Raw genomic sequence first — 19,772 nt, forward strand, 5'->3', positions numbered from 1 at the left:
CTTATTACCAAAACACCAACTTAATATATTTATAAAATTAAAAATGTTTTCCAAAAAAAGAAAAAAATCAAACTAACCCATCTCCCGCTCAATGAACCCGCGTTTTTTTTTTAATATATATATATATATATAGTATTTTTTTAAAACAAAAATTGAATAGACATAAAAAAAAAATCAAACTAAAAACAAGAGTTACAGAGATCATTGAAAAACAATAATATAAAGCCGACTAGCAATGGAGAATATAATTAAAATACATAAATAATGTGTAGACATAGAATAAAAAGATTTTTCTATACACATCAAAAAAAAAAATAAAAAAAATTCAAGATGTTCATATTGATAAACTTCAATTTTATTAAATTCTTACACTCATAATCTAGCCATGCTATTGATCTCTGTTGAGGATATGCAGACTGAATGATCAATTCCTGACTCATAAACAGACTACAAATGAATATAATTCTTATTGCATTTATCAAAAGAAGAAAAAAAAATTCTGAAATCACAACCTGTAATCCATGCAGCCAGAAATGACAGCATGATCCATAGCAAAACAAAGCTCACCATGAACTCTAAACCCCCAAACACAAACCACATGTTGTCCAGCCTTCAACTCATTATTCACCAAAAAGTTTCTCCAATCACTACCAATAATCCTATGCCCTGTCAGTGATTTATAATACCTCATTCTCATCTCATAATCTCTCCCAGAACTATCAATCACTCTCACTCTCATTACAACTTCATTTCCCAAATTTACTCTCTCTTGTTCTGTCAAATAAGGTATCACTTCATAATTCATATCTGCTTTTGAAGGCAGTAATCTATTTTGCTGACTTTCTACATCACTTCTTGTCAGTTCTTTCTTAAACAAAAGCTTCAAATTCTCTCCACCAATATTCTTTATAACATTTACTATCCACTCTGGTGGTGGATGTTCTTCATGTTGGTGTTCAACCACTTCATTAATATTTTCAACTCTATCTTGTTGAAGTTCTCTAACTTCATTTTCAACAGGTTGAATAACTACTTCCTGTTGTTGTTGTTGTTGTTGTTGTTGTTGTTGCATTCTTTCTTCTTGGATGGTTTCTTCCTTTAATCTTTTTAGCCTTTTTTCAGTCATGACAAGTAGAACTTCAAGCTTGTTATAAGGATTGGAAAACTCTTTGGCTTTGAAGTGTGTCCTTAGTTTCCGAGAAAAAGGTTTTCTCTTCATGTGGCTCTGCAATGAGCTTGGAAGAATCCAGTTTTGCCGGGATGGATCAGAACTCATCTTCTTGATATTGAAAAAAAAAAACTCTAATAAACCACCGTATTTAGTGCACTACTGTATTTTTCTGTTGTTTGACAACTTTTTGTGCGGCGGCGCTAGTAACCTTTGTTAAAATAATAATAATAAATAAATAAAAGAAAAAAAAGCAAAAAAATAAAGGTGTAATGTTGGAGTGATATGAAATGAAGGGTGAGTTGTGCTTTAATGGAGTTTGAGAAGCTGGGTTGAATGAAGAGGTTTGATTCAGAATAAGACTTGGATTTGGATTTGGATTTGGATTTGGATTTGGATTTGGATTTGGATTTGGATTTAATCCAATTTTTTTTTTTTTTGGGTGTTTATATATCTTTTTAAAGTTTTAGAGATAATTAAATTGGTTTGACATTGAATTGTTACCGAATTAGAATGGGATAACTATGAGTTTTGTTATTAATTTTTGAGTGTGTTGATGATCTTGAGGCAATTTGATGGTTATGATTAAGTTGTTTAAAGTGTTAATTGATTATGTTTGATGGTTTTGGATATGCTTTATTTTCATTAACAGGATTCATAATTATCAAGTGGAATAATAAAAAATACATGTATTTTTAGGATTTGCTATGTATTTTTTGGGAAATTTACAATGATTATTTAAATCAATTGGAAGTTTAATCTTTTTCTTATCCGTTCTTTGGCAGGTTTTTTTTAAAATCTATAAATATATATATATATATATATATATATATTTCTTTCCCTCCAAAACAAAAATTAAGAGGGAATTAAAATATATATATATATATATATATTATAGATCTTAAAAATCATAAGCCTATGTAATGAACCACCATCATCATCCTCTATTTTTAATATAGTGAAAAAATCTCCCATTTTATTCCTCATGATTATTTCCCTAATTTTGAATTTTTAAAGTAATTAAATTTATATTATCTTATTTTTATTTTATTTTTGTTTATTTTCATTAATTATTTCTTCTCACAATCACACATTCAAAAGAGATCAAATATATTATTGTGTCATTCAAACAAGTATATATAAAAGGAACATTCACAAAGAAAAAAAAAATTAACAAATTAAACAAACATAGAAAAAGAAACACCTCAATGAATCAATAGTTCAATCAATCAGACTTAATTTTAGTCTATACTGATTGACTTGAATGCAGTGTAATATTGCTCTCATCTTCTTCTTTTGCTGCATGGTTTCCTTGCTGACCACCTTCAGGTTCCTGCAATGAAATAACAGTCTCAAAAGCCCCTACCAAAGCCAACACCCTGTTCTTCCTTGATGCCAACCTGCCTGCCGTCTTTTCGATCACCGCATTGCCGTCCGGTGCCGCCTCCTTCCTTCTCCCGGCCGGCATTTCCTCCGACTTCTTCACCGTCTATATAAAATAATAATATGTTATAAATACTAACATACTGTCATACGTATCAACTCTTATATCAGAGTTGACTGTTTAATTCTCTCCTAATACATGATTGAGATATAATAATAAAATAATTTCTCTGCATTGTTAATATAGACGAAGAAAATGATGACTAACATGATATCATATGTAATGATATATACCTCAATATTCTCAGTTTTCATCTCTATATCTACTTGTTCGTCTTCGGCCTTCTTTTCGTCTTCCTCTTTGATAATCTCTTCCTTATGTTGTTCATGATCTTCTTCTTTAGCCGTCTCTAATACATCGGCCGAAGCTAACTCTTCATGGCGAAGCTCCGGTGCTGGCTCCGGCAACACCGAGATCTCCTCCAATGCATTATGATGATCTTCGACGGCCACCGGAGTAGTACTCTCAACAAGTTCTTCATGCTTTTCCTCCTCATTAGTATCATTTGGTGCAACTGTTTCATTGGAGTGATCATCAATGATCACTTCTTCATGTACTTTCTCATGAACCTTATTCTTCACTGGAGTTTTAATTGCTTTAGAAGATGGAAGTGATCTTGAAGTAGTAGAACTCCTAGTTAGAGTTTTCGAAGCCGAAGTTTTATCCAAAATGGTTCTCGAAAAACTCGTCGATTTAGGCAATGAAGAAGGAGCTCTCAGGGCTCTATCTTTCAAGGTGGTAGGCATTGGTGATCTTACAAGAGGTTTCTTTGTGGTGGCAATTGAGGTTGAAGATGAAGGTGTTTTAATAGTTTTAGTAGTGGTATCACCGCGAGAGCTCGCCGGAGACTTGACTTGGCCGGCAATGGGCTTCTCCGGTGTTTTCCGATCTCGCGGTCCCGGTGATGATCTTGGAGTTCTTCTCCCATGTGGAGTACTAGTATTGCCATTGCTCCTCTCAGAGAGGTTTGAAGGTCTTGTTGTTGCCATGAGCTTGTTAATTAACTAAGTAATTAAACAAGATAAACATTGCTATTAGTGTTAATTAATGATTGAGAAACATAATTAAGAAAGTTAGGAAGATAATTATACCTTGATTAGAGAAAGAGAGAGAGGTTGAGAGGTTAATGAGGAGTTTGATTGAGAATGGAAGGCATGCTTGAAAGAGAAGGGAAGATGAGATTAATTTGAAGGTTGGAAAGTAAAGGACATGAAGGTTAGTTAAAGAGTTGTTAAATTTAGTTCATTTGCTAAAGTTGGGTTGGAACTGGTCTAACTAACACCGGAAATATGTCATCATTGACTAAATTTTTTTGGCAACATGGGCCATTCATAATTCTAGGTAATCCTACCATTAATTTTTTTAATTTATTTTTTTAATTTGCATTTATGGAAAAAAAAAAATCAACACAGAAACCTTGATTAATTTATTTGATGGAGTTCTTGTTTAGGAAAGTAAGTTGGATAATTAATTCTTTCCCTATATGTATTTTATATATATATATATATATCTATATAAGATATATAATTTTGCTTCTTCAAAATATATAAAAATTTATGTTATATTATCGTAAACTTATCTCACCAAATTAAACTGTTTTTGATCCAGTGATACCAATCTCATTACGCAGCAACAAGATGTCTTTTAAAAATTTTTATTAATTATAATTTTAAAAATTAGACTTGATGGTATAGAAAAAAAAAAAAAAAACCCCTTGGCTATGGGAGAAGTCTTACAATACAATCTCCATATTTGATGAGTAAATGTGCATGAGTCCAATGATCAATTATTACATCCTCCTAAAAAACCAACAAATGAGAGAAATTAAAAAATAATTTAAAAAAATTAAAAAATAATTTAAAAAAATTAAAAAATAATTTAAAAAAATTAAAAAATAATTTAACCAAAATGATTTTTCAATTCATATTAAAATATAAATTTGAGTGATGAGATAAATTAGGCTAAAATTCCAGTTTTAATGTTTATACAACCATGTTTTATATATATATTTTTATTACTTGATTTAACAAATAATATTTATGTAATCAATAGCTATATATACAGTTATTGATCTCTAAGTGTATTGAAATCGGTTCCTCAACGAAGACACAATATATTTATATCTTATAAAAAAAAAAACATATTCAAAACTTGGTTCATGCATGATAAAGACATATATGTGTTGAAAAAATTAATACTACTCCCTCCGTTCCTATTTATCTGTCATAAACCCATGTTTCTTTTTATCCGTCATTTTTTAACATAAAAAAATATTTATTATTTTTTTCTTCTAAAATTACCCTAACACTCTAGAAAAATGTGAAGATATAAATTAGAGTAATTTTAAAAAATTAACTAATTTTTTATTAAATTATGTGAAATAACCAACTTTTTTAGTATATAAGATTCGGTTATTCATAACAAATAAAAAGAAACGGAGTGGGTATTTTTCAACACATTTCTGACGGGACTTATCTATATTTCATAATATATATATATATATATTACATAATTTCTCTTACATTATTTGCTCACGCGCATGTCACGTGCTACCATATCCCAAATGGGAACGGTTATACCTTCAACTTTCTCAAGCTTCGTTCCCCGCCATCGTCTCTTCTCTTCCTCTCGACAGTGAGAAAAAAAAATGGCGCTTTGCTCCGAGCTTCGCATTCCCTTCCGGCCAATCTCCACAAATTTCAAAGCAACGAAGAAGATTCCGACAAGGCTCTCATGCTCCCGGCAATCGCCGGACGGTGACGATGAGCCTCCCCGACCATCGGACGGGCTGAAGAAGAGGATCTCGGAGCAATCATCGTGGGAGACCAAGGATTTGGAAGGAAGGGATTATCTTTATAGATTAGGGCAAGAGGCTGACAACATGAACATCACCGTCGGGGCGAGAAAGGGCATTGTTGATGATCTCTTCGTTGGCAATTTCCTTGGCAGAGATGGTATGTTCGCATTCTACTACTCTTTGTTTGTTCCTATCTGAATTTATTTGTTCAATTTTCCCTAAATTTCCTTTTTTTCTTGGAATTTTGGCAGCGGATATAGTGTTTGATTACAGGCAGAAGGTCACTAGGTCATTCCAGTATCTCCAGGGGGATTACTACATCGCCCCTTTGTTCTTGGTGAGTTGATTTTGTCTATGAATGGAGAGATGATCTACTGTTGTTCTAGATTTTTGTGGAAGAGAACTGTCTTGTGTTTCTAGTTCTTGTTATTAGCTTTAAGTGATGCTCAGAGTTTAATAGAGAGAAAGATGGAGAGCAACCAAACCAAGTCGTAATCCAAAGAGTGACCTTTGACTAAACATTGCTTGGTTTTTTGGTTGCTGTTGCATTGAGTCATTGACAGTGTAATTAGGGATAGAAGTTAGAACCCTAACAATCTAACTATTCTAGCATTATGAGTTACAGCTACAGAGATTTTTTGGATAAATGTATATTTGATTGCCTTATTTTAATGCTGTATTGCATGATATATAAGGATTTAATGATTAGATTTTGATTGTTTGATATTTTTGCATATAGTTTGTGACTGGAGAGTTTCCATTGGTGAAATTCCAGGGCTTTTGTTACTGTATCACCTTTTTTATTATAAAGGAATAAGAAGCAATTCTTGTGCTATGTTCTTTTGAATATGTGCTTTCTTGGTCTATCCGCATTTCAGTATATATTTTTGTGCGGGTGATTGTTATTACATTATAGTTTAAATATATGCTCTGTGGTCAAATATTTACTGATGTTTCCCCATTTGATTCACTATATCTATCTGTTCTACAGGACAAAGTTGGTAAGCTCTGTGAACCTTTGTTGGGGGTTAGCACTTTGCTAGCATGACATTTTATGAGGTAGCAGATTAATAAGAAAAGTGAACCATTAAAATATCTTACACTGGCTTTCTCCAAATAATCTGAACAATATGTGCTTGATTTGTGTTTAGGTTTATGTAGAAATTTTATTTTCTTTCATTCATAGTATGTAATAAAAAATTCAGATGTTCAGTTAAAGCAAAATAAATATTTTATTATCTCCTTAGAACCGTTGCTTTATATCAGGAAGCTGTTGCATAGATAATTTTATTGTATTGGTATAAAACCTTTTATATTAAGCCAGGAAGAGAGAAAGAGCACTCAATAAGACCTAGATCATAAAATCAGTTCAATACAGTTCCTTGCTTAGTATGTCTAACATCTTTTGCCAGTCACCAATAAGCTTAGCTTGTCAAAAATCAGAGTAGTTTGAGGCAACAATTCCAGAATTTTCTTAATGTTTTAAAGAAATTGGTTATGAGATTCCGTTGCTGTTAAATAGAAGGATGGAATTTAATTAATGAAAGAAATAGCGCATTATATAACCTTTGTCTGCAGCTTTTGAAGAATTCAACACAAGATATATATTTTTCCTCATGTATCTTAATATGTACCTTTTTTTATTTTCTCTCGCAGCTTGTCACATCGTGAAGAACTATATTGCTCATCTTCTCGACATCAAGGTTCCATTGATATTGGGTAATTCATGATGTTATTTTAATAGTTAAATACATGACTGCCCATCTATCTTGATTTTGACTTTCTCAATCTGAGAAGCATAACTTTAAAATGGCTTTTGCTTCTAGTGGGTAATATGTATGACATACATGTCATGTGATCCGGCCTCATCAGAATCGAATCCTGTGAATTGATAATTTGTGATTAGCAATATTTGTCTTGAAAAATTTGAATTCTGCTTCCAGTGGGTAACATGTGCATATTTTGTGACACCATCCCCATGACTAGACCATTAGTTTCTATTAATGATTCAAAGAGAAGCCATTTTGGCCTACCCATTCACTATATACGATTTCTTTTGCTATTCATGAAACTGAATGTAGTAATCATTTTATTTGACTTAACTGTTCGTGGAGGTAGAAACACCATCTATTGCAATCTGCTGATTGAGTTGCAAAAATTTTTGAGCTTTTAGGTTTTAGGTAAATCTTTGTGCCCTCCTTGATCAACCTTTACTTGCTTTTTCTTTTTCACTAACATTGCACGTGTCAATAATTTGTTATCAAGAATTGTCTTTCTTATTTTTGGTTGGTTCTGTCATCTTAAGAATAATTTTATATTTCATTCTTTCTTATATATATTTTTTCAACTTGAAAATATAGTCCTTTGCCTTTAATTTTGTGTTTTATTATTTACATGATGTTTGGCACATGCACCAAGGTGTTGGAAGTTCCATATCTTAGGTCATATAATACTTACTATTTGATTCTTTTAGGTGTCTGGGGTGGTAAAGGACAGGGGAAGACATTTCAAACAGAACTTATCTTTCGGGCAATGGACATTGAGCCTGTCATCATGTCTGCAGGCGAACTGGAATCAGAGAGAGCAGGTAAGTGGGGACCTATATCATTGTTTGCGATGGACCTTAATTTCTCTTGAAAATCTTGCTGCATTGCAATGTTTCTTCTTAGAATGACAAGAAATTAACTCTTTATAGCATAAGAAGAAATCTCAAATTTTGTATAAATCAGCAACTGTGGGCTCTCCATTTGAATGCTCTTGCCCATGGAGCATGGACCAAAGCAATTTTTTTTTCTTTTAATTTGCAAATGGGTGCTGTTTTTCTTAAAATAATGCTCAAAAGAGACACATGAATGTTTAATCTTTCTAATATATATTTATATATATATATATATATATATATATATATATATATATAGCTTTTATCTTCACAATCAAGATGAACCTAGAGGAAAGAAGGGGAAATTTCTATGATGTGTATGAAATTATACTGAATGGTATCATCATTAGAATTGACCAAAGAAGAAAGGAAGACATTTTAGCACGCCAGATATTTGAAGTCCCTTGGGTCAAATAATTTTAAATATTTCTCACATATGCATCATTTGGCTAAAAGATTGTCAATCAATTCTCTCTTTTTTTTAAAAAAATTTATTTATACATGTTTAATGGGTAAACTCATAGGAATGGAAGAAGCTTATCATTAAAAGAAACTGATTTTCATGAGATTATGTGTATCATTTTTTCCCCCAGGAGAACCAGGGAGGCTTATACGTGAACGATATAGAACAGCTTCCCAGGTGATCCAAAACCAAGTAAGAAGCACTTGTATTTTAACAACAATTTAATCTTCAGCTATTCTGTGTTACAATTTTCATTACTATTTGCACTTTCGGTACAAATGATTTAGGTCACTTAAGGTAACTTATGCTTCATCTTGAATTTAAGAATCTCAACTTCTTTATTTGCATATATTATAGCAATGCAACATGTTTTTATCTTCCACTTATAATAATTTGGTTTGCAATATTTTTATTTTCTTGTATTGCACCATCAGCACCACATAGGATCTTATAAGCACAATTAAAAGAAAAATTAAAAGAAAAATAAAAAGCACATTGAAGATAATATACCAAAATAAGAAAAAATGATTAGATGAAACTGAAAGTGAAGCTAATTAGCTACAAACATGTTAGTGAATTAATAAATTTTCTCACAGAATTACTGTATGCTCAAGGCAATATATTATTCATGCCTTAGACTCCATTATTTTTGGGGCAGGGAAAGATGAGTTGCTTGATGATAAACGATATTGATGCTGGTCTAGGAAGATTTGGTGAGATTTCCGCTTCAATTCTGTATTATATATTCATCCCAATTTATGTGCAATGAGGAAGACCACAAGAGCATGTGTAATATAGATTGTGGCTAAAATGTTATGTAGATTTTTTGATAACCTTGCAGGCTTCTTCTTCAAATTCCTCCTCTTACCTCTCTTTTTTCTGAAGTTTCACCCAGTTGTGAATTTTTAATTTAAAATTCAATTTATTACTGTTGGAAATTTAGTTGGTTGAAAAAAAAGAACTATCTGTACTCCATTCTCTGAGTAGTGTTTTATTCATTTCATGTGTGTCCATGTAGGAAACACACAAATGACTGTCAACAATCAAATTGTGGTTGGAACACTGATGAACCTATCAGATAATCCTACAAGGGTGAGCATTGGACAAAAATGGAGAGAATTTGATGTAACCCATAGAGTGCCCATCATAGTTACTGGAAATGATTTTTCAACACTTTATGCACCCTTGATTCGGGAGGGGAGAATGGAGAAGTTCTATTGGTGCGCATCTTTATTGATATTTTATTATGTATATTCTAAACTGCACTTATCTGTCGATCACAATTTCAGAATTCTAATCACTGGTAAATTTATCAGTTATTTTTATCTTGTGCTGGATCAGGCAGCCGGACCGTGAAGATATCGTCAACATTGTTCATAAGATGTATGCTAAAGATGGTATATCTAAGGAGGAAGTAGAAACTGTTGTAGATGCTTTTCCTAACCAAGGTATTTCTCTGGTTTACAATTAAACTGTTCCTTAATACCTTCAGATTTTTAGCACGACTAAATACTCACAGAGACATCAAGTACAAATCTCTACTAGTCAATTGAATGTCAGTCTTCATAACTTCATGGTTATGTTTATACTTGTCTTTTTTTTTAAATTATTCTAAAATATAACACTTCTATCGATCTATTCATTTACTATCTGTTGTGCAGCTTTAGATTTTTATGGAGCTCTCAGATCCAGGACATATGATCAGTCAATTTCCAAGGTCTTTAACAATTTGGCGAATATAAATATTTCATTGTTCTTTGAAAAGCTTAGTTGATATATTCCCATATGCCAATCCTTAGCTTGTGATAACTGCTTTCATATTTAACATTTGAGAAGCAATTAATTCCTAATATTTTTTTCCCAATACTTTTTGATGCTTTCATTTCTAGTATCACCAACAAATGAATTCTCTCTTTGAACAAACAAGACATGTCTTTATTTATTTATTTATTTTATTTTACAGTGGGTAAATGATATTGGTGGCTATGAAAATCTCGGCAAAACACTTCTCAAAGGAAGGAAATCTGGGGATCTTCAGACATTTGTTCCACCAGAGGTACAAAGTTCTTATGCAGAATTACAGTGTTTCAAAGGTTACCGAACAATTTGCAACACAAAATTTACTGCATAAATAAATCAATGAACTTGCCTTTGAATCTAATTTGAATACTTCATCAAACAGCAAACTGTGGAAGCTTTGCTTGAATCCGGACATTCGCTTATCCGGGAGCAGCAACTGATTGTGAATTCCAGACTGTCAAAGGAATACATGAAGAACATAGATGATTAAGAATGCGCAAGCATTGATTATTAATTACTGTATGAAATGTTTCTCAGATTAGTACACAAAAAATGAGTATTGGTTGAAATTGTTTCTCAGAACAATGTCAGATGTTGTGTACAGTGTGGAAATCAAATGTTTTTAAGGCGAGTTTTGATGCTCGTATTTGATCGATGAAAAATGCCGACAATATCATGATCTTGTATACATACTGAAATTCATATACTATTTCTCCAACAACATTGAATCTGAAAACATCATTTTTACTTATTCATTGCAGTAGAGAAAGAAGTGGCACTTTATCTGTTCATAAGATACTAATGTTAATCAACAAAGCAAGTACTTCGACATCTTGAAACAAACCCGAGGTAGCATACAAGTTATGAACAAACCATACATGAAAATTTTATTTCGTTTATCGAACAAGACACTAGGCTGTGTACACAACATGTGGCAGCACAACAATATTAATTTGATAAAAGAAAAAGGTGTAGTTCATGTGTATATCTGTCATTTTTATTGACACTACATTGGAAAGAAATGCAAAACCATTGTAATAAAACAAAATAAAATTCAAGTTTTCGAAAGATGAACAGACAAGCCATACGAGAAGGGCATTGTATACAATGTTTATTCCTTGCATATTGCGCCGTACCTGAAGAAAAAGAATAAATTTGTAAGAAACTTGACACAAATTCAACAGCTTCACTCTTTCAAAATTAGGTAGCATGACATCAGCCTCAGCTTGTACAGAAAAAATTTCAGAGGTGAAAACAAAATCCCATTTTAAGTCAGCCAAACAAGATAAAACTTTGAGCTTAAGTACCTAATTATGTTGCTAACCTGCTATTTCCTTAATAACACAGCAGAAAAGGTATTCTGTATCGATGTTGTAATTGGAAAACATATTTAAATTATATATATATTTACACACATAAAAGAGAATCAAAGTTCAAAGCAGGCCAAATATTAAACTAATAACTCTACCAGAAGATTAGGATAAATATATAAAATCATCTCTGCTTTGGGATTTAGACAACAATACAAACAATAAGTGCATACAGGACTAAATATTCTGCATAAGTATAAACAAGAATAAACAGATAGTCAAATAGACAATTCAATTCCAAACTATATAGAAATTTTAAACAGTAGAATCAACAATGATACATCAATTGATTAAATTTCAGGATTTCAGCTATTGATTAAATTAACTTTCCTCCACTAGCATAAATTCTATGTCAAGTCTATAATGGAGAAGTAGCGAATTTCAAGCATGTACAACAAATTTTAAAGTAATCAGATATAAGTTATACAATTAGAGCACTCCATAAACACAGCAATTCTAGTAAAGTACCAAACAGCCTTGCTTTCTTTTGATGAAAAATATAAGTTTTACAAGTGGAAGAAATTGACCTTTCACAACTGCCACCAGAACAAATCATTTTTACTCAAATATCACAAAGTCTCATGCGTTTGTAAATGATATAAAAGTATCACATCTTCAACCAAAATTAGAATTTGCAACCTGACTTGAGTAGTATGTTGGCATCTTACATCCATTTAAAGGCAGCATGAATATGAAATGCAACACAGAATATTGCTTATCTCATTTAAATATATAAACAAAAATTTGATGACCTTGAATTCAGTGATAGATGCTTACATGTCTAAATGCCGCAATAGAGATGCTTCAGCAAAAACATAGACAATTAAGTCTCATTTAAGATGTCATTGAGCCACTAATACATGAGAGTTCAAAGAACTTTCCTTGCAATATGATACAAACATCATTAATTACCAACTAAGACAGAACAAGTCTAAAGAAGACCAGGAACACCTAGCATGCATAAGATTCGAATTTCTGAATTGAAATTAATAACAAGATAAAAATTTCCCAAAAAGGAGACATGAAATGGTATTGCAATGTCACACCATGGAAAACATCCATGGAAATGTTGATGATACACCGTTACCCCATGAAACTTATAGAACATATTTGTACCTATAACAAGTAACACGAGAGCATTGCTGCAAAACTGTCTTCAGATTCCATCCGCATTGACTGCAAGTTACACAAAGGATTGACTTGTTGGTTCAAGTGGCGAGCAAGTCCCTATTGAATGTTACTGTACAACATACGGACAGAATAGAAGGGTTTTCTAACTCCATCAGGAAAGATAAATCTGACAGACTTGTTATTCTTCAGGAGTGGAATTCTACAGAATCTTTTCCTCTGACATGGAGTTACAATAAAGGAATGGTTTTTTATGCCACAGAGCATTCATTTAACTGGACTAGCACCGAAGACCCAGCCCTTGGATTTCAGAAATGAAAATGCATCATGATTTCAGAAGACCCAGAGATTTGGTGTGGGTCTGTCTTATTCTTCAAATGAATGAAGACATATTTTCTCAAGAAGCAATGGCCAGTCTTCCCCAAGTTGACAAGGGTTTAACGCCATAGCCACCTTAAAATCCTGAAGAGATATTGGACTGTGGTTTTCCTGCTTATGCACAATCTCGAAAGGTCCAACGTTATTTTGTATGTACATGTGGCTTCCTTGCCAAACACCATTGATAGGTTTCCCATGAGACTGCAGCTTGAACATTGGCTGCTTTAACAGTTCCTGGCCTGTCCTTGCTCTTAACAAATCAACCGATGAGCTAATCAACTGCTTCAAGTATGCATCCAGACCATAATTCAGTAGATTGGCACAGTCAATTGTCACTCCTCCCAATCCATGCCCTTGTGCGATTTTTCCATCCGTGTTCTTAAATCCTCAGAATTGCACAATTCACCACAATTATAACTGGTAACAGAACCAACAGTGCCACCACTGATATTCAAAGGCAAAGATCTTCGAGCCCCACCTACACTAGCAGCACAAAAGGGAATTCCAAGCGGAGCCAGGAGAGGACGACCTCTAATGCATTCAAAATCATCTTTTCGTCCCACATCTTCCTGGTCATCAACAGCAGCCACCTCGACCAGACTCTTGCCATGTAACGAAAACTGGTTGTGCAGCAAAGGCTTGTCCGTCCGCTGCCTCTTTTGAAGCCGCTCTGCACTGCCTGATTGATGATACTGTGCTGGTCTTTTTAAAACAATGGAGCTCAAGTCACCGTCCCGCCGTGCAACAATCTCACTGGGTGGTACAGGACTAGGCCGATCTTTGTTAGACCTTGATCTGCATGGGGAAAATGGCAATGCCTCGCCATTGGACAGGTGGGACAACCGCTTATCATGAGTGACTGGGGGTGGGATTTTTGCATGAAATGCATTCCTGAGGACAGCCCTAATGAGCTGGTTGTGCAGCATGACATTTTCTCGGCCAAGAATTGAAATGCAAAGTTTGTCGAATTCATGTTTGCCTAGTTTCTGTGAAAGCAACCGATTGAGGTGATCGAAGTACCGATGGGCCCGATCAGGGCCAAGTTTTTTAACAATCTGGGACTTCAAATCACTAAGATTGATCCGAGATTGCTGCGGTGGGAGTGGCAACGATGTTGGCGGCATCTCTCAGTGAACAGTAGCCATTCAATCTCACTAAATCAATCACAATTAAGCTAATTATACTCCCCTTCTCACTGTTCACTTCATCTAAGCTACCCACATATCAAAATATGTTCCTTTTCAATCTCAGAACAGCCTCCAAATCACTGGAAGAGGGCAATGCAGCTAAAAATCTCATCTTTTCCGCTTTAAACCCTAGAACGGGAAATAATAACCGAAAACCTCAAGTCAGTAACCAAATATAAGAATGCCAAAATTCACCAAAAAATTAAATCTTTAAAAATGAAAATTCCAACACAAACAGATCAGAACCCTAATCAAAACATCAATCCAAGAAAAAAGAACCAAATTGGGATACTTTGAGCTTAAAAAAAAGCCTCATTTCAATTGATAATCGCGAAGATGAAGCTCGGGAAGACCCACACGGAAGTTCCTCGATCGGGAAATCCACTTCACTCCGGCAGATCGCGGTGGGACCCAGTTCGGATTCAGTACGAAAACTCGAAGCAAAACAGAGAAAGAGCACGAAAACGAAGCCAAAAACAAGATACCGGATAATATGAAAGGAAGCCCAAGCTGACCTAATGGAGTTCTCGAAGTAGAACGTGAGAGATACTGAGACTCGCCGAACGAGAAGTAGCTTCTCCGATTCCACTCACTCCACTGCGTCTTCTGGCGAGCTTCACTCCGCTCAACTTCGCCTTTGCCTCTCGATTTCAATCTCTCAATTCCTCGCGATCGGGGGAAAGAGCTCGAGCTCGCTGCTACTTCTCTCTCTCTTTCTCTTGTTTTGAGGTTTTTACCAATCACCCCCTTGACAATCTCAAAACTTTTTTTAAATCCCTGACTTTTCAAAATTATCTAAAACCCCTTAAATTAAGAACCCGTAGATACTGTGACTAGTGTTTTTATGGTTGATAAATTAATAAACATAAAATATATATATATATATATATATACATATATATATTTAAAAATAATCAACAAAATAACAATTTTTTTATGCATCAATTATTTAAGACACTTTATGGCAACTTATCAATTTAATTATTTTTCACCATTTTTCCCTACAATAAAAAAAAAAAAAGAATTGAAGGTTTAATCCCGTAATTTGACGTCTCAAGGGGGGCTATTCATAAAATTGAGTTAATTTGTGGTTTTTTATACAAGTGATCTTTTAGTGTGGCAGAGTGGATACAAAAGAGAAGAAAGATTTATTTCCTTCTTTAGAAGTGTTATGGGATTTGGAACCCCAAAAAGTGGGAGAAAAATAAAAATAAAAATTCAAAAATAAATAAAATAAATAAATAAAAAGTCAACGCAAAGGAAAGGTTGTCATGCTAGTGTTTTAGTCAACTCTAATGGTCATCTTGTTGGAGATGATCCGACAAAAGATTTTGTTGTGTTTTTAAAGCACTTGTGCAGTAATAATAATGTGCATGGCTCTAAACTCTCAAGTCAGATGTTGATGGAATGGAATGAAATGAACAACATTTGAATTTGGTAATAAAAATCAAAATAACAATAACAACAAAATACATAGTCTACATCATACACCACAACATCCCCCAAAAAACTACAACAACACTGGTTTTGAAATTCATAACTAATTATCAGAAGAGCAAATGGTCCTGCTTCCCAGTTTCCATCTCTTTTCTTTCTTTTCTACATCCATTTGAAAACTAATTTGTTTTTCCTTCCATGTCCTCCAAGAAACCGGAACCGGGAACCGGGACCGATACGCCTGTGTATAGAGTTCAATGAGATGTTAATCGGAATCGAATTCAAGTTTCGATAGTATTTTAAAGTAGTTGCATTGTAATTTGTATGCATACCTTGATAAATATTTACCTGGCTGAGTTTGTTTTATCCATTAACAACCCTTTGAGGATCCAATTGGCCACTGCAGTAACTGGAAGGAACTGCAGAAAGCTCTAACCTTCCTTTCCATTCCTGGCCTGCCTTCAGAGTGATCTGTTTCTCAACGGTAGCCGCCTCGACACATAACATATACTTGTACTCATTGTCACCGAAATCGGGCATGGCTTTAGCTTTCTTGTCCCAGGGATTCCACACAACTGACAAATAGGAATTTTTTTATATATACTGTTAAGTTTGCGAAATTTGTATTGAATAAGTGGCATGAAGTTGTTTAGCTTACCGATGTCTGGAAGACCGTCTTTACGCAGAACGAACGTTCTTTTTCTTTGATGATCGATGATTGCAATCTTGGTTGGTGCACCGAGATACACTCTGTCCACCTATTTGTGCATAAGAGTGTTAATTTCATGGTTCAGGCATTATGAACTAACTTATGTTGGTCATATACTCACTTCAGATTCAAATGTTAGAGCATCTCCTTGCTCTGTAAACCTTTTCTTTCCTTGTAAATTATCGAGATAGTCCAATGTCTCAAGACCTTCAACACGGACTTCGCTGAAATTTACATTCGATTTTAGTCTCACGGGAAGTGGGAAATCGAAGACTGAAAGCTCAACAAGTTAGCAGATTTTCAAAGCTTTTCAAATGTGATCAACATAACAATGATCGAAAAAAATTAATTTGTGTAAGCTTACTATTCTATCAAATAAAAACAATACAGAGTGTGGACACAGAACAAGCAATGGGAAAGACACATTGTACTGAATTTGCTCATCCAGATTAAAAAGTTTGCATGTGCATAACAATATGCACCTGTTTAAGATGGTTATGAGGATAAACATGACAAGAAGTTGAAAATTGATGGCCAAACCTGATATCAGTGACCTGCAAGCATGTGTGATATGACGCTGTGAACGAGAAAGACTTTCCATCGACACTGGTGTTTCTTATGCGCGAGGTGAGCAACAGATCTCCTCCAGGTCCAAGTGTGACTCTCAGACGGCATTCACAGCTGCAGTCACAAAGAAAACCAGTAACTGAATATGTTAGACGACAATGTGATTAATAATTATCTTTCACTGAAATCAAACAAATTTTCAGGTTCAAACCAGTGAGGCCAAATCCTGTGATCTGCTTCAGATAACTTGAGTATTAAATCAACAAAAGTCCTGTTGGTACTGGTAGGTGGAAAAGGAGGAGGATCAGGATCAATGCTCCACATCATGTTCCTTGCAAATCCATGATGTTCAACAACTCCATGGGTTCCAAACTGTGGTTGCACAATTTCACATTAGGAAGCCCAGTACAACCCAAACAAAGAACTGTTTGCTTCATAACATATATATATATATATATATATATATCAAAGGAACGTACTTGAGGAAAGGATAACGCAATGCCGCCACGTACTGCTTTTGGAGAATTAAAAGTTGCCTACAAAGATCAGAAACGACAAACAGGAATGCCGTAAAAAAACATTTTTCAGATAAAACCAGCAAGCATCAGAAGATCATAAGATGAATAAAAGAAAAAAAAAACAGAATTAAAACTTGTCTACAAAGATCAGAAACGACAAACAGGAATGTCGTTAAAAAAACATTTTTCAGATGAAACCAACAAGCATAAGAAGAATCAGAAGAATCATAAGATGAAGGAAAGAATCCTTGCTTTTTCTTTGATAAACACTCAAAAGCAACTAGAGTACATGCTTGGCTATAGGCATATGAACATGTCCTACTGACCTAGCATTCAAAGATTTGAACTGCAGCTGACAACATGTCAATTGTGAGTTCCAATAAAACCTTCCAATCACTATAGGCAAATGACAAGTAATCCCATACAAGATCCTTTACAACAATGACGTAAAATCTCTATACATCATGTCAAAACGACAAATCAAGCAAACGACAAGTCAAGTAAAATAAGTGCTGTTGCTACCTTGTTGCTGATAAAAAGCAACTCTTCTCCGAGATCATTTTTCCAAGATGTCACTTGGCCACCACGTAGATACACCTGCACCCACGCAAATGGATATTGAAAAAATGAGTGAAACTGTGGAAGGAAAACAGGAAAAATGGCAACAAATACAGTAAGAAATCCACTTTGATCAAGAAGTTCATTTTTTTTTTTCAATCAGACTAGTCAAGGAATTGTTCAAAACAAATGACAAATGCCCAACCATCTGGATAATGATTCCATGTCAATGAGTTTCTAACAAGATATCCATAGCACAGAGAAGCACATCAAAGCTTTTCAAATTTGTTAAGTCTTCACCAAATTACATGACACTATATATAAATAACAGAACTTGATCAGAAGATGGACTTCAGAAGAAGTATTAGTAGAACTAAAAAGTACCAACCAGAACCAGAAGTCCTGTGAGATTTTCCTGAAAAATCATGTCAGAGTCACTTCATAGTACAAAGCAACACTAAAAACCATCATTTTGGAATTTGGAGTACTATAGGCAATGGTTGTACAGTGCCTTTTCACAAGTCTGAGAAAAACTCAACAACTACTTAAATTTCCAACATAAAGTCGATACTTCTAGGCCTCTTTTTCCAAAGCAATGATGATGATAAGCATATGCAAAAACTAAAGGAACATCATCAAACAGTGTCCTTAACCTTATCCTCATCTCCCTACACATTATGAACATTAGATGAACATAAAACAACTAAAATTACTAATCTCATACATCAAAATTGTCTCTTTTTTTCTTCAAAATCAAATTAACTCCCAAAAAAACCACAAAATTAGATAACATTCATGAATCCTATCAAAAAAAAAAAATCACCAAAATCCTTTCATTTTCTCCAATGGAATTCACATTAATTAAAGATAACGAAACCAAAGTTCATAGCCACCATCAGATCCAAAAGAACCCCTTCGATTGCATCTCCATCAAAGATCAAAAGAGAGAGATATATAACGAGATAAGAAGAACCTCAGCAGCGCTACCGCGAATCTCTTTGAGAACAAGCTTTTGGAGGCCATTCACGCCCTCGCAAAGCCTCACTGAAGGACTCTCCATCTCCCACACTCTCCAAACCAGCCAAGAACCCAAACCCTCTTCTCTCCTTCTCTCTCTCTCTCTCTCTCTCTCGGTCTCGCTCTTGCTCGGCGGAGAAGACGACGAGAACAATGGAAAAAAAGAAGGAAGGGAAAGACAGCAGCAAATATAGCACTAGTGTATGGACCGTTTCCCAACCCGTTTCCCAATCCTTGTTACGTTTCCCAACTTTTTGACTTATCGGATTCGGGTCCCATTTTTAATCCTAAATCATCACAAATTATGTATACATCCTTAAAAATATTTCCACTCTCATTGTATTTTTATATGATTTTTTTTAAAATTTCTGGTTGTAATTATTTATAAATATATTATATATCAATGTATCCGGAAAATATTATTAATTATTAGAATAAAATTTTAAAGATAATTACATATACAGATTCAAAATGTTTCCACTTTCGTATATTTTTTTTATATATTTTTTTGCATTTAAATTTATAATTATTGATAAAATAAGTAAATGTATCTTGGAAAATAGAATTGATAG

General features: G+C 33.9%; 5 protein-coding genes across 7 annotated transcripts; 1 reads left to right on the forward strand and 4 right to left on the reverse strand.

Moving 5' to 3' along the window:
• Positions 1 to 505: 505 nt before the first annotated feature.
• On the reverse strand, positions 506 to 1,276 carry LOC120251290 (putative B3 domain-containing protein At4g03170). The gene has a single exon (XM_039259848.1). The coding sequence runs from the start codon at positions 1,274 to 1,276 to the stop codon at positions 506 to 508; it is 771 nt and encodes a 256-aa protein (XP_039115782.1).
• A 1,018-nt stretch (positions 1,277 to 2,294) lies between these two features.
• On the reverse strand, positions 2,295 to 3,750 carry LOC120257116 (anti-sigma-I factor RsgI2). The gene is made up of 3 exons (XM_039264723.1): positions 3,704 to 3,750; positions 2,846 to 3,616; positions 2,295 to 2,657 (listed from the first exon to the last, which is right to left on the reverse strand). Exons 2-3 carry the CDS (start codon positions 3,599 to 3,601, stop codon positions 2,415 to 2,417), a joined length of 999 nt encoding a protein of 332 aa, XP_039120657.1. The 5' UTR covers positions 3,602 to 3,616; positions 3,704 to 3,750; the 3' UTR covers positions 2,295 to 2,414.
• Positions 3,751 to 5,195: 1,445 nt separating this feature from the next.
• LOC120252487 (ribulose bisphosphate carboxylase/oxygenase activase, chloroplastic) lies at positions 5,196 to 11,078 on the forward strand. 2 transcript variants are annotated; one of them, XM_039260661.1, is made up of 12 exons: positions 5,197 to 5,566; positions 5,661 to 5,746; positions 6,401 to 6,410; positions 7,066 to 7,128; positions 7,883 to 7,996; positions 8,662 to 8,723; positions 9,190 to 9,244; positions 9,550 to 9,751; positions 9,873 to 9,979; positions 10,193 to 10,248; positions 10,495 to 10,587; positions 10,714 to 11,078. In XM_039260661.1, the coding sequence occupies exons 1-12, from the start codon at positions 5,260 to 5,262 to the stop codon at positions 10,819 to 10,821; spliced, it is 1,263 nt and encodes a 420-aa protein (XP_039116595.1). In that variant the 5' UTR covers positions 5,197 to 5,259; the 3' UTR covers positions 10,822 to 11,078. The 2 variants fall into 2 exon arrangements, with proteins under 2 accessions (XP_039116599.1, XP_039116595.1); XM_039260665.1 differs by lacking the exons at positions 10,193 to 10,248; positions 10,714 to 11,078 and having other exon boundaries at positions 5,196 to 5,566.
• A 401-nt stretch (positions 11,079 to 11,479) lies between these two features.
• LOC120252499 lies at positions 11,480 to 15,123 on the reverse strand. Its single transcript, XM_039260670.1, is given in 3 exon segments — positions 11,480 to 13,572; positions 13,575 to 14,523; positions 14,910 to 15,123. Coding segments are annotated over 2 exon segments (1,134 nt in total). The 5' UTR covers positions 14,332 to 14,523; positions 14,910 to 15,123; the 3' UTR covers positions 11,480 to 13,195.
• A 684-nt stretch (positions 15,124 to 15,807) lies between these two features.
• LOC120254184 (putative glucose-6-phosphate 1-epimerase) lies at positions 15,808 to 19,329 on the reverse strand. 2 transcript variants are annotated; one of them, XM_039262339.1, is made up of 9 exons: positions 19,157 to 19,329; positions 18,148 to 18,222; positions 17,587 to 17,643; positions 17,319 to 17,479; positions 17,081 to 17,221; positions 16,662 to 16,764; positions 16,490 to 16,589; positions 16,180 to 16,406; positions 15,808 to 16,072 (listed from the first exon to the last, which is right to left on the reverse strand). In XM_039262339.1, the coding sequence occupies exons 1-8, from the start codon at positions 19,241 to 19,243 to the stop codon at positions 16,195 to 16,197; spliced, it is 936 nt and encodes a 311-aa protein (XP_039118273.1). In that variant the 5' UTR covers positions 19,244 to 19,329; the 3' UTR covers positions 15,808 to 16,072; positions 16,180 to 16,194. The 2 variants fall into 2 exon arrangements, with proteins under 2 accessions (XP_039118273.1, XP_039118266.1); XM_039262332.1 differs by having other exon boundaries at positions 16,164 to 16,406.
• Positions 19,330 to 19,772: the final 443 nt, after the last annotated feature.

Source organism: Dioscorea cayenensis, chromosome 3 (assembly GCF_009730915.1).
Source record: "Dioscorea cayenensis subsp. rotundata cultivar TDr96_F1 chromosome 3, TDr96_F1_v2_PseudoChromosome.rev07_lg8_w22 25.fasta, whole genome shotgun sequence".
Lineage (NCBI taxonomy): Eukaryota > Viridiplantae > Streptophyta > Magnoliopsida > Dioscoreales > Dioscoreaceae > Dioscorea > Dioscorea cayenensis.

What these genes read in the sequence shown, in the direction of transcription:
- LOC120251290 (XM_039259848.1), bottom strand. Translation starts at nt 1,276, where the DNA reads ATGAGTTCTGATCCATCCCGGCAAAACTGGATTCTTCCAAGCTCATTG.
- LOC120257116 (XM_039264723.1), bottom strand. Translation starts at nt 3,601, where the DNA reads ATGGCAACAACAAGACCTTCAAACCTCTCTGAGAGGAGCAATGGCAAT. An exon ending in TGAAAACTGAGAATATTGAG is followed by an intron (nt 2,658 to 2,845) that starts GTATATATCATT and finishes TATTTTATATAG; the next exon opens with ACGGTGAAGAAGTCGGAGGA.
- LOC120252487 (XM_039260661.1), top strand. Translation starts at nt 5,260, where the DNA reads ATGGCGCTTTGCTCCGAGCTTCGCATTCCCTTCCGGCCAATCTCCACA. An exon ending in CAATTTCCTTGGCAGAGATG is followed by an intron (nt 5,567 to 5,660) that starts GTATGTTCGCAT and finishes GAATTTTGGCAG; the next exon opens with CGGATATAGTGTTTGATTAC. An exon ending in CAAGGTTCCATTGATATTGG is followed by an intron (nt 7,129 to 7,882) that starts GTAATTCATGAT and finishes TGATTCTTTTAG; the next exon opens with GTGTCTGGGGTGGTAAAGGA.
- LOC120254184 (XM_039262339.1), bottom strand. Translation starts at nt 19,243, where the DNA reads ATGGAGAGTCCTTCAGTGAGGCTTTGCGAGGGCGTGAATGGCCTCCAA. An exon ending in TTGCAGGTCACTGATATCAG is followed by an intron (nt 16,765 to 17,080) that starts GTTTGGCCATCA and finishes TGTAAATTTCAG; the next exon opens with CGAAGTCCGTGTTGAAGGTC. An exon ending in CTCTAACATTTGAATCTGAA is followed by an intron (nt 16,590 to 16,661) that starts GTGAGTATATGA and finishes ATGCACAAATAG; the next exon opens with GTGGACAGAGTGTATCTCGG.